The 14,548-nt window shown below is 43.2% G+C and overlaps 1 protein-coding gene across 2 annotated transcripts in view; it reads right to left on the bottom strand.

Annotated features, from left to right (window-relative positions):
- The window catches only part of DPP10 (dipeptidyl peptidase like 10), a 1,575,897-nt gene that overhangs the window by 890,831 nt on the left and 670,518 nt on the right, over positions 1-14,548 (bottom strand). For both annotated transcript variants that reach the window (XM_086957361.1, XM_086957360.1), the window contains exon 5: positions 12,866-12,940. In XM_086957361.1, the coding sequence (XP_086813487.1) occupies positions 12,866-12,940 (75 nt within the window). The remainder of the gene's footprint in view (positions 1-12,865; positions 12,941-14,548) is intronic.

Below are 14,548 nucleotides of genomic sequence, written 5' to 3' on the forward strand. Positions count from 1 at the left end.
AGGGGAGGTTGTCTACCTTGGTATAAACAGTGGTCCATGTGGGCCCACCACCACAATGTCATGCACAAAGCCAGCAAAACTGAAGTCAACTGTGAATACCCCACAGCTTGGAGAGACTCCCAGGTCACAGATGAGATTCCATGGGCAAGGGACTTGAGGCACATAGCAGTGATCTAGGCAGCCATCAAATATACTAAAACTGCACTGGGAAAAAAATTGATGTGGTGGTGCTGGACCTGGGGGTCCTCCACACAGATCACAGCAATCTGGTGAACTGAGTGATGGTCATGGAATCTGCAATAGATGAGCTGCAACCCACAGTTGCTCCCTCTGTTGTGTAGTTTCTTTTTGCCCTCCCCCACCCCCGCAGTGGCTGCAGAAGTTAGTATGCCCCCCGTTCACATTTCTTATGTTGTCATCTTTGTTAGGAGATGTTGAGCTTTGCCACCTAGACTTAGAGAGCTCTCCTTTCCCGCTTGTCATAAAGCTGATAAGAATGGGGAGTGTTATTACTCCTGTGGTTCCTCCTGAGGTTGTTGAGGTTATGAAGACTGGATTGGGCTATAGAGGCTGGCACTTCATACAACATATTACTGTTGTTGCTGTCTGATCTTCATGTTGGCAATCTTGGAAAATCTTGAAATACACTGGAGAATTTAAAGCCTCATTGTTGTGAAACTGTGAAGTTCGAGAGTCCCAGAGTAAAAATAAAAATGAGAGAGAAAAAGCTAAGATCAGATCACTTGCTCCAGGTCAGAGCCTGTGCAAACACTGAATCAAACACTCGCTGGAACAAAGATGCCTCTGTTTCAAGGCTGAAAAGGAAAACCTAGATTTTCAACTTGTGGGAAAAGGAAATAAATGTATTGACTGATTTGAATGGGGGGGGGCCGAATGTTAATGGCAATACTAATATTTGTGTTAGTGCTATTGCTACTGTCAATTTCCAATCCATGGAATCTGATGTTAAGGAGGGGGTTGCCTGTATTATAGAAGGATATTGTATGGGGTACTGGGGGGACACATATTCTTCCTTCCCACTCTACCTCTTCAGGCACATCTCTATCAGTGTAAGTGATGGTAATTGATAATCCAGGCATAATTCCTCAAAAGGGCCCCTGTCCTCTGAAAGTAGAAAATGCCCATGATGAGGATTTTACCACACCAGATTTGGACATAGATCTCTGTAGGAGAAATGAGTTACAGGATACTACTAAGACTGTGGAGACTGAGGTACCCCAGATGCAATAGTTCCTGTGGGATTGAAATTGTTCATCAGAACTCATTTAAATAATTTGTCTTTATTCTATACAAGTTTTAATTTTAGAGAGTTCTTTTGAGCCCACACTTACACCTACACAATTTATTTTTAATTCTACTCCTAATAGGAAGAATCGGGAGCGTGCATCTAGAAGGGTCAAACAGGCAGTGTTTCCAGTCTTTCAAACCCAGCCTAATCATGAAATAAATGTTGATGATTTAGGCGCCCCACAGGTAAAGGCGAAAGAGAGGATGGGAAAGCAAAGAGGAAAGAAGAAAAAAACCTATCAGCAGATTTGCCAAAAAGAAACTAAGGAGACTACATTTTAAAGAAGGTACAGAGGCCATAGAGGCTATAATTAAGTACAGAGGGTTTAATCCATCCCCTTGAAGTATCTCTTCAATTTATTTTCCCTGAAAGTGGTCATGTCAATTTATCGGCTGAGGAGTTTGTAGTGGAGTCAATGGTGGTGCATGGGGTGTCTTCCGTTTCTATATCACCTCCATTGAATCCAATGGTTCTCGAAAGTGATCATGTTAATGCTTTGGTTGAGGGTCCTGTAGCAGCACCAATTGATGATCAAAGGGCATCACTCTCTCATATGACTTCTCTAATGAACCCAATGGCTGCTCCTTTCTTAGACTCTGGTCAAAAGAGAGGCAGTTCAGAGTTAGAAGGGTAGAGCCTTTTGGTTAAGTTGGACACTAAAAGGTTGGATTTTATTCCCCTGTTTGATGGAGATCTAATTTTAAATAGGATCTTCCTGTTTAAATGTTTTTTGGAGATTGGGAATTTGCAACGTATCCAAGGTAGTGATATTAATTTAGTTTCCCCTTTTGCCTTCTGAAGCTGGTTTTAAATCAAGGGTAACTTTTTATCCTAAAATTACTGTTGAGCGTTGTGCTCAAGATGGCGGCCGAGTAAGTTGTGCTTTTCCATCCCTCCGCGCCTGCTACCGGCCCACTGCTACCTAGCTGGCCTGTTGCCCTCTTGGTGAGAGCTGACTGCATCAGGAGGTTCCCAAAAAGCAGAGGCGAGCCCCGGGACCCATCAGAGTGGAGAAGAGGGGAGCGCACCCCATGCCTGGATGATCAGCTGGCCTCCAAGCTCTGCTCTGGATGAAAGTGGAACACACCTGTCGGCAGCTGGCTGGCAGAGCAGTCAGAGTGTGGAGACGCGGGCCTGGGGCGCTTCTGCCAGTCGCTTGCTGAGTCCCTTGATGAGGATTGGGTGGTCAGCAGAACAGGGCAGAGCTGGGAGAGTCTGAGGAGTGCCCGGCTACCCTAATGTGAGGCTGTGGTAGGCCCATGCATCTGCCATCTTGGCCTGGGCTAAAGTGGAGAGCCTGGTGACTGTGGCTCATCCTCCTTGGAGGAGCCCGGTTGGAGAGGAAGGAGAGTACTGCAGACAGCCAGCGCCAGGGACTAACGCATTCTCGGTCACCAACCAGGGATGCAGACTGGCTGTGGTGCCACCCACAGGCATCAGCTATGGAGGGTGCTGCTGCCGATTGTAGTTGGAGGCTGGGATAGTAAGGGGCATGCCTACATAGACAGTCTGAGGCACCTGGGCTGTAAGATGCAAAACTCTGGCCCCCACCCACAGCACCAAAGAGGCTCAATCGCCCGAATGGGCTGTGTGGGGCCTTGGGGACTTGACCAAGGGGCTGGCCAGGAGCTGGGGTGGCAGCGTCCCTGAGCGAGGGGGGCATCCTGCCAGCAAACAAAGAGGGGCATCCTGCCAGCAAACAAAGAGGGGCAACTAATGGAATATGAGGGATTGCCTGTCACAGCCTCCTGCTCTGACCTCTCCCTACGGAGCAACACACTACATAGCAAAGCCCCCGCTCCATCTGAGGGGTATAGACTGTAGAGCAATACGTGGGACCCAGTCGGCTCTGGGTGCTGGGCCCCGATGAGACCTGGGTGACTGGCCTAGCTGGATGTGGACCTACATCCCGCTGTGACAGCCTGTGCCATCTGGTTTACCTGTAACAGACTGCTGCTTGGCTGGACCCCGGTGGCCTCCTCTGAGGCCCGACTATTGGAGCACCAGTTGAAGGGTGGCCAAAAAAGGAGCCACAATCAAAGAAATGCTGTCTTTTTTGCCAAATCCTCGGAGTCCCGTGGACACCACCATCCTTATAGATCTAACGTAAGGTAAGACGGCCATGCACTGGGGCGGGCCTGACAGCAGATGTCCTAATATGCCTCGGAGACTTTCCATTAAAGGAAGAGATACTTCGCAAAGCCCTTGCTTCCGATTTGATCTACTTTGGGTATCAGTTGCCAAAATTGTACCAAGACCTAGCAGAAATCACATTGCTGAAGCATAGGGAGTTCCATACCATCACAGCACACCTCTAGAGCAAAGCAGAGACAGGCTTCTCACTTACCATTTCATGCTAGGGGACCAGACATTTATAGTGGCATCCATGTACGCTCCCAGTGATGGTCAGGAGGGATTCATATATAACACACTTACTAAGGCAATGTCCTCAATGGAATGGAGAGTTATTCTGGGGGTGATCCCAGCCTGCTTTTTGATAATGATTTGATTTGAGTGGCCAATGTGGTCTGGAGATTAAGGAAAACAATGTTGCAGCGCGCCAAAGTAGTCACACAGGTCACAAAAGCCATCACTGACTATTTAGGGATTAACAATACCCCAGAAACCTCCACTGCTACACTATGGGAAGCCCTTAAAGTAGTGATATGGGGGGATTTTATAGCAATTTCGGGAGCTGATGATAAAGCACATAGGGAAAAAAGGGAACAACTCACATCCAAGAGCTGGAGCGCATACACCAATGCACCCGGGCACTAAGAGTCAGGCACCAGCAAACTGCTCTCTGATTTCAGATGACAGGTATAGATTTAGATCGGGTGGAATATGATGCTTTGCAATTGCGCCACTCCTATTATACAGGTGGGGATAAGTGTGGTTGTCTCCTTGCCACTCAACTACATTCCCGGACACAGGACACTGGGTTGTCTGCTCTACAGATGCTGAGAGGGGAACAAGCAACTAAAGACAAAGACATAGCTGCCACTTTCAAGGATTTGTATGGGCACCTATTCTCGGGTCAGAAACTCAGGCCTTCAAACATTATGCAATACCTTCAGATCGCTCGTACTTCCCCTCTTATGTCAGACCAAGTAGATTAATTGGAGACGATTTCGGCCTCTATGCTAATTGCCTCAATCACTGTTATCCCCAAACCCGGTTAAGATAGGAGCAGCGCGGTTCATACGGGCCCATATCCCTCCTAAATGTCGATCTCAAGCTATTCACAGGAGTCCTGCATAGCAGGCTTAGCTCACACATTCCCTCCCTTAAAGATCCAGATCAGGCAGCTTCGTTACCCAGAGGCAGATGAGCGATAACACAAAACACATTTTACACATTATTGAGAAAGCCACTCATACCCCACATAAGCTTATGCTTCTGGCCCTGGATGCTGAGAAGGCGGTTGATAAAATGCACTGCCTATGTTTAGAGCAGGTCCTCATCCAATTTGGCATGGGTGAGAGATTTTGGGTGTGTATACTCAACTGCTACCATCAGCCCACAGCATGTGTCTGTGTCAATGGCCACACCTGTGCCCCCTTTCGATTAGCAGGGGCGCTCGGCAGGGAAGCCCCTGCTGTTCGCCGTATACACTGGGCCCCTTGCTCAAAGAGTCTGAGACAATCCCCTGATTACTGGGGGATTGTTTGGGGGAGCAACACACTATCAGGCTCTATGTGGATGATGCATTGGTGGCAATGGAGCAACTGGTCACAGTTCTCTCTGCATTCCTGGAAGGGCTAGAGGACTTTAGCCATGCCTCTGGTTTCCGGGTAAATGTGGGGAAATCGCAAGCGCTCAATCTCTGTCTTCCCCCACTGTTGGTGAATCAACTGGTGGCGCAATTCCCTGTTCAATAGGCTACATAGTCGATTCCAAACTTGAGGATCATGTTAGCTCCTACTGTTACAACTACCGCATTGCTATCAGGCATTACTTAAACAAATCAGAGCTGTCTTCACCCGCTGAAAACACCACTAAGTCTCTTGGCTTAAGCGAATCATGCTGTCATGATGATGGTGCTGCCGAAGAGACTATACCTTTTACAGACACTCCTTCGAAGGGCATTCTTCCAAAACTCCGATCAGAGATACTTCAATACATCTGGATGGGAGGAGGCCTCAAAGAGGAAGGAACTTGGCTACTTCCCCCCTCGTAATGGTGGTTTAGGTATCCTGGAACTAGAACTCTACTATCAGGCAGCCCAACTGCGCTATGTGGTTGTGTGGAATCGAGCCGGGAAGAGAAGTTGTGGGAACATGGCTATGGAAGACACACCAGCCACAAAATGTATCCCTATTCCCTATCCTCTAGCCACAATGGACGCATGGGATAAGACCAACGTACAACATGTTCTCACTTCACTTTCCTTGCCCCTCACACCTCTGTTTGACAACCCGGATTTCCTTCCCGGGCTAGGAGCTGGAGCATTCGGGAGTTGGCGACAGACAGGCTGCCGTTGTGTGGGTCATATGCTCAATGAAATGGGTGGTATCCCTTTCCCACAACTTCATGCATCCACACAATCAACCTACCACAAAGAGGTGTCTCACCCATCTATGAATGATGGATGCTCACCAGATCTTCTGACAGATGCTTTATCTCTGACCTGTACATGTTCCTCCTGCAGCGCAATTGACACACCTATAAAGCCAGTCAGCACCGGTGGGAGCAGGGAATACGGAGGCAACTCGTTGATAAAGAATGGGGGGAAATCTACTACAGAGCCAAGCATGGAATGCAATACGGCACTAACTGAGACAATTACAGTTGTAACTACCTATTGGGACAACACCCCGGTATGACCACGCAAGGTCAACCCAACCTGAGATGACAAGTGCTAGTCTCTGTGAAAATAGACGCATCTGCTTTAAAACTGCCCATGGGTACTCCAATACTGGGCACAAATACTTGACAAGGTGGATCACCACCTCCGGACACAACTCCCCTGATTCCCTGCATACGTCCTGCTGGGCTTGCCTATCTACCTCACATACCCACTCAAATCAAAGCAGGGGAGACAGATTTAGTGCTAGGAGGGCCTACTCCAAACATACTCACTCACTGGGGGACACCAAGGGTATCAACACACCTGGGGTGGATACACCAGTTATGGTATATAATGGGATCTCGCTGACACTTGCTAACATAGTTGCCTCTTTCGGAGACCCTACCTATCCCTACTCTCAGACACTTTTTGAGAATTGACATGCCCGAAATATCTCAGCATTTTGTGCTTACCGGAGTGAGTTTAGGAGGGGGAGGGATTAGTTCTAAGTGGAATTTTCATGTCTTGCTGCCTTATCTAATGTACCACTTGGTTGATGAAAATTTGCATAACTGGATAAGCGTGATAATATACAATCATAAAATGTATTGTTGTTATTACAGCTAGGACAAGGAAATGTTTATTTTGTCTAAATGATAATTCTACTAATAAAGAGAGGTTGGACACTGTATTGTGTTGTGGATAAAAGGTCTCTGCCATCCCAATTTCTACCCCCCAGCATGGGGTCACCAATTGATGCAAAATGGGTACAAATCCACTTAGATGAACACAGCAGACAGTTGTTAATTAGATTAGTGAATCATCTGATTTACCCTTACATGGAAACTCTAAAGATGAGAACCTCAATTGGAAATGGCTACACGGCACATTATCAAGTGTTTCTCATGGTAACAACTTGTCACGCCCCTCCTATTAGCAATGAGCTAAACTCATATCCTGGAATGCAGCAGGGATGGAGAATAGTAGAGAGAGGTTGCATTAATTGAGTTCCTTATAGGCAGACACCGTTTGTCTCTGGGAGACTTGGTGTGTGGATGATTTGATTTGGGATGATTTTATAATTTTAGACTGTAAAGTGACGCCTTCAAGGAGGGGACATGCAAAGGGCTTGTGGCATGTTTACTGCCTGACAAGATCCAATGGAGATATGAATTGTATAAAGATCTGAGTAATTTATTGTTGGCACTGGCAGTAACTTTGTTTAATCCCAATGGAAATCAAGGAACGCCCCGTTAATGTTTATAAATGCTTATATTCCTCCAGCGGCCTCTTTTGATGCTCATTTACGTGATATTTTTTCCTATAAAAAAAGCATATGATAAGGTCTTTCCCCCACACATAATTTTGCTCGGGGGATCTGTAAAATATCTAATTTTGCCTTAGATGAACTATGGGAGAAAGAAAAAGAGGAAGCCATGCGGATACCATAAGCTCTTTTCCCTCACAAATAAGAACTCATAGGAAAGGGAAAACCTTAGTAGCTGGGCTGAGAAAGATTGATGGTGACTCAACACTAAATGTTAAATCGTGATAAATACATTTTTGCACATTTGGGTCACTGTTTTCAGCAATAAAAAAATCGGAGGTTCACTAGGATCTTATCACTTGTCACATGATTACTATCATGAGGAATACCATGATATTGAGTCTGTTATTTAAGTGTGCCTTAAAATCATTCCTTAACCTGAGCACGTCACAGAATGAAAACTAATATCTCATCTACCCTGGATGCTAAAAGTAGAGGCAGACTTCGACATTCTGTGTATAACTACATCTTCAAGATTCAAGTCTAACCCTTTTATCCCACTATCCATGGGGTAATGGAGAGGAGGAGTCCACATTAAGTAAGTCATCTTTGTGCTAGTACCAGGATCCCACTCTTCCAAATGGACCAAAGGCAATGCGTTTTTAAGCTCCTAGTTATCACCGGATGGGCATGCAATGGTTGTGATTGGGAAACCAAGTGACCCTTCCCCGGTGCAGAATAGCAACAGAATGTGCTGCTAGGGGTTTTGAGGGTGGAGCAAAGTGGTTATAGCTAACTCAAAGATGGCTGCCAAAGGATTTCTAGGAAAACAGGAAAAAGAAGAAAAAAGCAGTCTATTTGTTTTATCACACTAATAGTTATTACACAGGGCACATTGCAAATGGCACCATTTTATTTGCCAAAGTTGTTTTCCACTCATCATGCCTGGACACTGTAACAGTACTTTAAATCTGGATTTGAAATAAGCATTCCATAAAAGTCATGCACTGTCACCTTTATCAATGTCTTGAAAAAGTGACTCAGTACTGCAGCAGAAGAGTCTAAGAAATCCCTGTGTGAAATGGAATGTGCTGCTTATGAAAAATGTTTTGTGCAATATGAAAACTGGTCTTTTGTAACATAAAGGTGATTTTAATTAAATGTGACAGCGATCTGTGGCCCTAAAAGAAAGAGGATATCAGAGTTGGATCCAAAACAAGAGAGTTTGCAATATTCAATGAGAAGTTTAAATAATCAACATAAGCAAATCCCAGTGTGTAGGAGAGTTTATCATTTGTACTGGTTCCACCCCTAGATTCAACACATATTTCCTGCTTAGGAAGAGGGATAAGGAATTCAGGGGCATATAACCATTGGATAACATGGCTAAGAACTGCTCAGGGCAGGTGTTAGCTTTTGGAGATATTCGCGCTTAGCGCGAATATCTCCAAAAGTTGGTAATAGGAGATAGCGATGTTAGCGACTGTTTCCAGTCGCTAACAACTTGGCACGCCCACTTTGCATGTCATTAGTGATAAATATCACTGACATGCAAAGTGGGGCCCAAGATGGTCACTATCTCCTACTAGCTGTCGCTAACTGGTGTTAGCAAGAGCTAGGTAATAGGGAGATCATTTTATCTCCGCTTTCTTGGCTTTTAAAGCGAAAAAAGCAGAGATAAACCCCCTTGATAATATGCCCCATAGTAACCATCATTACATTGGGAAGAACTGCCCAGAGTAATGGAAAAAGTAACATAACACAATTTTCCCTCTGTAAAATGTAGACACAGCAGGTAAATGATTGGCCGAGCCATTGGTGATCGACCAATTAAGGTTTTGTATCACAAAGAGAAAAACTGAGAAAAACATGTGAAGGTGCTAATGGTATGAAGTAACAAAAGTACAGTGAAATACATTGAAGGATCACAATTAAGTTAAAAGGAGGTGTAAAAATAATGAGTCTGATTCATAAACAATGTGTCAAATCAAGTGTAAACATGGCCTGTTTTTTGTCTCAATTCATTGTTGGTAGTAGTAAAATGTGCCTGTAAACTAGAAAATGGTTCTACTCACACATTGTATTTACTAGATACATAGTTATATTGAAGAAGAATATCGTGAACTTAAAAAAAAATATTTTGTCATGAAAAAAAAACTGGTGTAAATCTTGTCAATGCACAAAATGCATCATATATCTACCTGACAATACTTACAAAGGAAACATGCAAGTCCAACAATGCAAAGCAAGTTAATACCGTTAAACTAGACTTTGCATTCCGTGATTCAAGAATTAACATATAGACTACACATGACATTCCCAGGATGTAGAGTTTGAATCACATTTTTTAAATGAAGAAGCAAATATTGGTATCATGTTGTGCAATAAAATGACATATAAAATGTGAAGTATTTTGAGTTAGCTAAAACGTTGCCAAGAGTCATATCCCTGATATTTAATCTCTAGACTGACCGCAGAGTAAGGATTAGGTTCTTTAGAAGGATCTTCATCTTAAATTGGTTTTCTCTGGTAGTGTGCCTAACCCTGGGGCTTCCAATATCTATCAGACAAGCTTTAACTATTTCCATGCCCTGAGCAATAGACCTTCTAAGATGTAATTGTATGTCATTTGGTGAATCAACAGAGTATGCTTCAATAATTCCTCCATACAGCTCAATTTGTTAATACATTACAATACTGAATCTATTGCGTTCCGTTAGTGTAGTGAGAGCGAGACCTCACTGATTCATAAAGTGCAAAATGCAGTTTGAAAACGATCAGAATCAATCCAAAATAAAGCCATAAAGACCCATATAACATTTGTTAGTCAACAGATTCAAACGTGTGCAAGTTAGTACATATGTTATAATTAAGGTAACAACATTCTTTTAGGAAGATTGTTCTCTACTCTAACAACACAAATTGACATATTTATGATTATATCTATAATTAGAAACCATAGCTATCAATACATTCAATCAGCCAGAAAACAAAGAACTTTTTCATTTAGACTGTAGTGTTGGGGAAATGTGTACCGCTTCTCAAATTCTCAGCAGCTACAGGTGTTGTAACATGTTCCCAAATTGCTTTATTCCTATAGGAGCCGAATATGTATTGCTACGTAAGCACCCTCCTCATATGTGTAAAGGTATTGTAACGGTGATTAATTTGACAGAAGTTTTAAAATTTACAGGCTATAGAACATTATCTCCTACTGTGTGGTACATTCAGCTGATTTTGAAAATAGTTACATATCTCTCTCTCTCGCTCTCTCTCTCTCTCTCTCTCTCTCTCTCTCGCTCTCTCTCCTTACTGTACTTTCCCCTATTAACCATGGGAAGATTGACAAAGGGGACCTTGGGTCTTACAAAACAGGCCTTCAGTGATTGCAGGCCATGGGGGAAAGGACTGATAAGATAGAAGGCCTCAAACTACGTGGATATGCAATTGACACTTCGAGTCAGGGAGATCACGTTTAGTTGAGGTCTATCGAGTATGTCCACCACTCCAGGGGACAAATTACAGATGAATTGAATGAAAACAATTGATAAAAAACACAAGAAGAAAATCCTCAGAATACATTTGTGCATAATTTTTAGACGTGAAAAACAGCATCAAATAAACTAATTATGCAGATTTGACAAGGGAGACAGGGACATCTTTGCCTACACAAGGTGTTTCATCTCTCACAAGTCCTGGCCCCTCCATACACTATAATGGTAAAACATAGGGGCATATTAGCAAGAACCTCGTTAAAATGATCGCTGTTTTAGCGGCAGGAAAATGTCGCTAAATTGGTGATCATGAGCTTGCTAAATGCCTTATAGAATTCCAATAAAAGCCCAGGTTAGATGTCCCGCACATCTAACCTGGGCTTCTATTGGAATTCTAACGCATATTAGCAAGCCCATTATCGCAGTTTCCTGCCGCTAATACGGCGATAATTTTAACTAGGTTCTTGCCAATATGCCCCTTAGTATGGTACTCTTGGCACACCTACGTATATAGAGTGTAAGCACACACGGACACATAGGCACTTATGCAATCTGCGGCATCACATTCCCATAATATTATGTGCAAGGCAATATGCACTGATTAATACATAATTATCTGTGTATTGTACATCAATCTACAAGAACAAGGAACTCGGAAACTGGTCTTATTATGATGATACAACTCAAAAATACTGAGAAAAACTACCCATGTGAAGTGATCAATGTTTCTAAAATAATATAATACATCAATATAACACATTGGGGCTTATTTTTTAGATCCCTGCATCCCTATTTCACCAATGACTCATGGCTCTCCATCTGATTTATGAAGCCACGCAAAGTCACCCTGCGTGGCTTTGAGTGGCTTCACATATCATGAGTAAGGCAACGTGTTGTAATCTTCTGTTGAGTAGAATGCATCCTCCTCATTGATCTTCATTGATGTTCTCTTCCCAGCTGCTCAGCCAGTGTGTGAGAACCTTAACATGTTGAGAAGGTTTGTGTCTGTACGAGTTCAGTTCGAGTGGATGGGATGAGCTGCAAGAATGCTGCTCCTGGTGGGGCCTTACCTGTAACCTGTATCCAAGTTAAATAAACCCTGTGTTCATACCTAACAAGCATCCATCTTCATTGTAACACAACGCAGAGCATATAGTTGGTTCGCCTTATTCTGCTCCTGGGAGGGGTTCCCTGGGCATTGTAGTGGGTTTTTCCATGCAGCGCCCTTGTAATTTGACGCTGCCCCAGATTTACTAAATCATATAAATCTGGAGATGCACCAACTCTGTTCAACACCTGAGGTGAGGCATAATGAGTTGAAATATGTTTATTACTCCCCGTTGTTTCCTCTTTCTATGTGTGCTGTTTTCTGCAGCACTTAGAAAGAGGAGAACCCCTCTTACGAGTGTATCTGTGTGGGAAGGTGCCCCTTCAAGCACAAAAACAATCTTGTATACCCTTGAACCATGGTGCAAGCATGTGTACGTTGGCGCTAGGCTGCTGAAATGACACCAACGCAGGGAGAAAGGACAGGAATCTACTTCATTGCTTAGGAATGGTGCACTCCTGCCCTTTCAATTTGGCTTAGGGCTGCGCAGCTATGCCAAAATCCCATAAATAAGCCCCATAGTGACTAGAAGTTAAAATGTGCATGCTGGGCTTTTTATTTGATGTATGTTACTCACTGTAGAGTTGCTAGGAAAATACTTATAGACTTTCACACATACTGTAGATTATCGAGAAATACTTGAAATTGGACAAAATCAGGGCAACATTATCTGATTTTGAAACTATCTAAATGCAAAGAGATCAAATTATTTCATGCCTGAATAATTTCTTTCAATTTTGTCATGTGAATTGATTCCCAATATGCTATGACTATAATATAGTGCATTTAACACAGCTTTTAATAGTGTCTGCTTGCTTTATAAACTAAACGATTCAGTGTATAGCTAGATGGTCACTGTAATTTAAAAGATTTTTTTTTCATTCTAAAAAACACTTACCTGTTTGACGTCATATGCAAGAAGTACAAATCTCAAGTCTGGAGACACTGAATGCTGGGATGCTTTGAAGGTTACCTAAGTTACAAAAAATACATACATCAACTAAATAAACATTTTTAGCACTAATATTTATTTTTGACACAGTTCTCGTGCAAGGTATGTCTGCTACTGATAGTTCCATGGGCAAGTTTAGATCACAAATCTTTCTTTCAGCTCATTCCCTTTGGTCAATTCTTTGCAACCTCTGAACCTCCTACCAGATTCCAAATGCATTGAGCCAGGAGAAAAACAAAGGAAGCAATTGTGAATCATGGCAATTATATCTAATGGCTGGTGAATGGACATTTTAATGCATCACTGCAAGCCATTTCTCATACATTGTAAAATAAAATTTGCTGAATTGCTTTTCAACATTGCCTGGTAACCAAGGGCCAAGCACTCTAACATGGAACAATTTGCTGTTCCAAAATCACTAAAGGTGTCTCCCAGCCTACTCTCAAGGAGATGTTTAACATCTACACTTTTAGAAATGGGACGCTGGTTGGCTAAGGCTTGTGCCAAAGCCAGGCAGAGACCACCACTCTAGTCAGGGCAAGGGAGTTACATGCCAAAGATAACCCCTGCTCAACCCCTTGGTAGCTTGGCACGAGCAGTCAGGCTAATCCCGGAGGCCATGTGTAAAGCATGTGCGCATGCACACAGCAACAAAATCCCAGGCACACTACAAAAAGAACTCCATACAAGGTTATATAAAAAATAGCTGAGGGTTCGGCTAAGGGTTTCAGTTGTACCGAATGGGGTGCTCACACAGTGTGATATGTAGTGGTATTGATGGACAGATTACAAAAACGGCTGGCGTTTGTAAACAGAAAAAAGAAATAAAGACGAATATTATGCATTACAGACTGTCTTCACTTCACCAACAGCGTCCATTGTTCTTTTTGTCTAGAACTACTGTACTACTATTACTGTCTTTATCAAACGTGTGCACAGTACCTGCTGTATATATCAAAAATAGCCTTTGTATTCTCATAACACATTAGAATGGTAAACACATCATATATATGGTGCAACCTGGCACTGGGTCATATCTCCAAGGGATTACATACACCGGAGAAGGCCCACCATCACAAAGCGAGCTTAGTAAAAGTAAAACAGGTCATAAACCTACAACAAGTAACCACTGGTAATCACTGTACTTAGCATCAGCCTGTAACATAAACAACATAATGCACAGTATCACATTAGGCACAAATTACATTCTGCGCCAACCTCTCCAGCATAAACACACTATGCATTCCTCTCATAAGTCTAAACAAATTAGACCCTAACCTCCTAAGCATAACTCACATCAGGGGCATAAATCACAGTGAAACATAATCTCACTAGCATAAACCATAATATGCAAAACAACCTCATAATCATACAAACGACATTTAGAGGTATAAAACAGGGTGCGTAAATCATACTACATACATTACATTCCCTAGCACCCTATCAATTACATCAGGGCCCGGCGCCCTACAAACCTAATAGTCCCTCTGGCCAACTGGCCATCTCAAAAGGGGCTCAAATGCCCTTTGTTCAACAGTCAGGGCGAGCTGCCAAAGCAGCGGAAGTCATGGGTGCGAACTCTGCGCAGGCCTAAACTTTGCAGCTGGCACTAAGTGCTGCGCAGATGTG

This window comes from Lissotriton vulgaris, chromosome 2_1, assembly GCF_964263255.1.
Source record: "Lissotriton vulgaris chromosome 2_1, aLisVul1.2, whole genome shotgun sequence".
NCBI lineage: Eukaryota > Metazoa > Chordata > Amphibia > Caudata > Salamandridae > Lissotriton > Lissotriton vulgaris.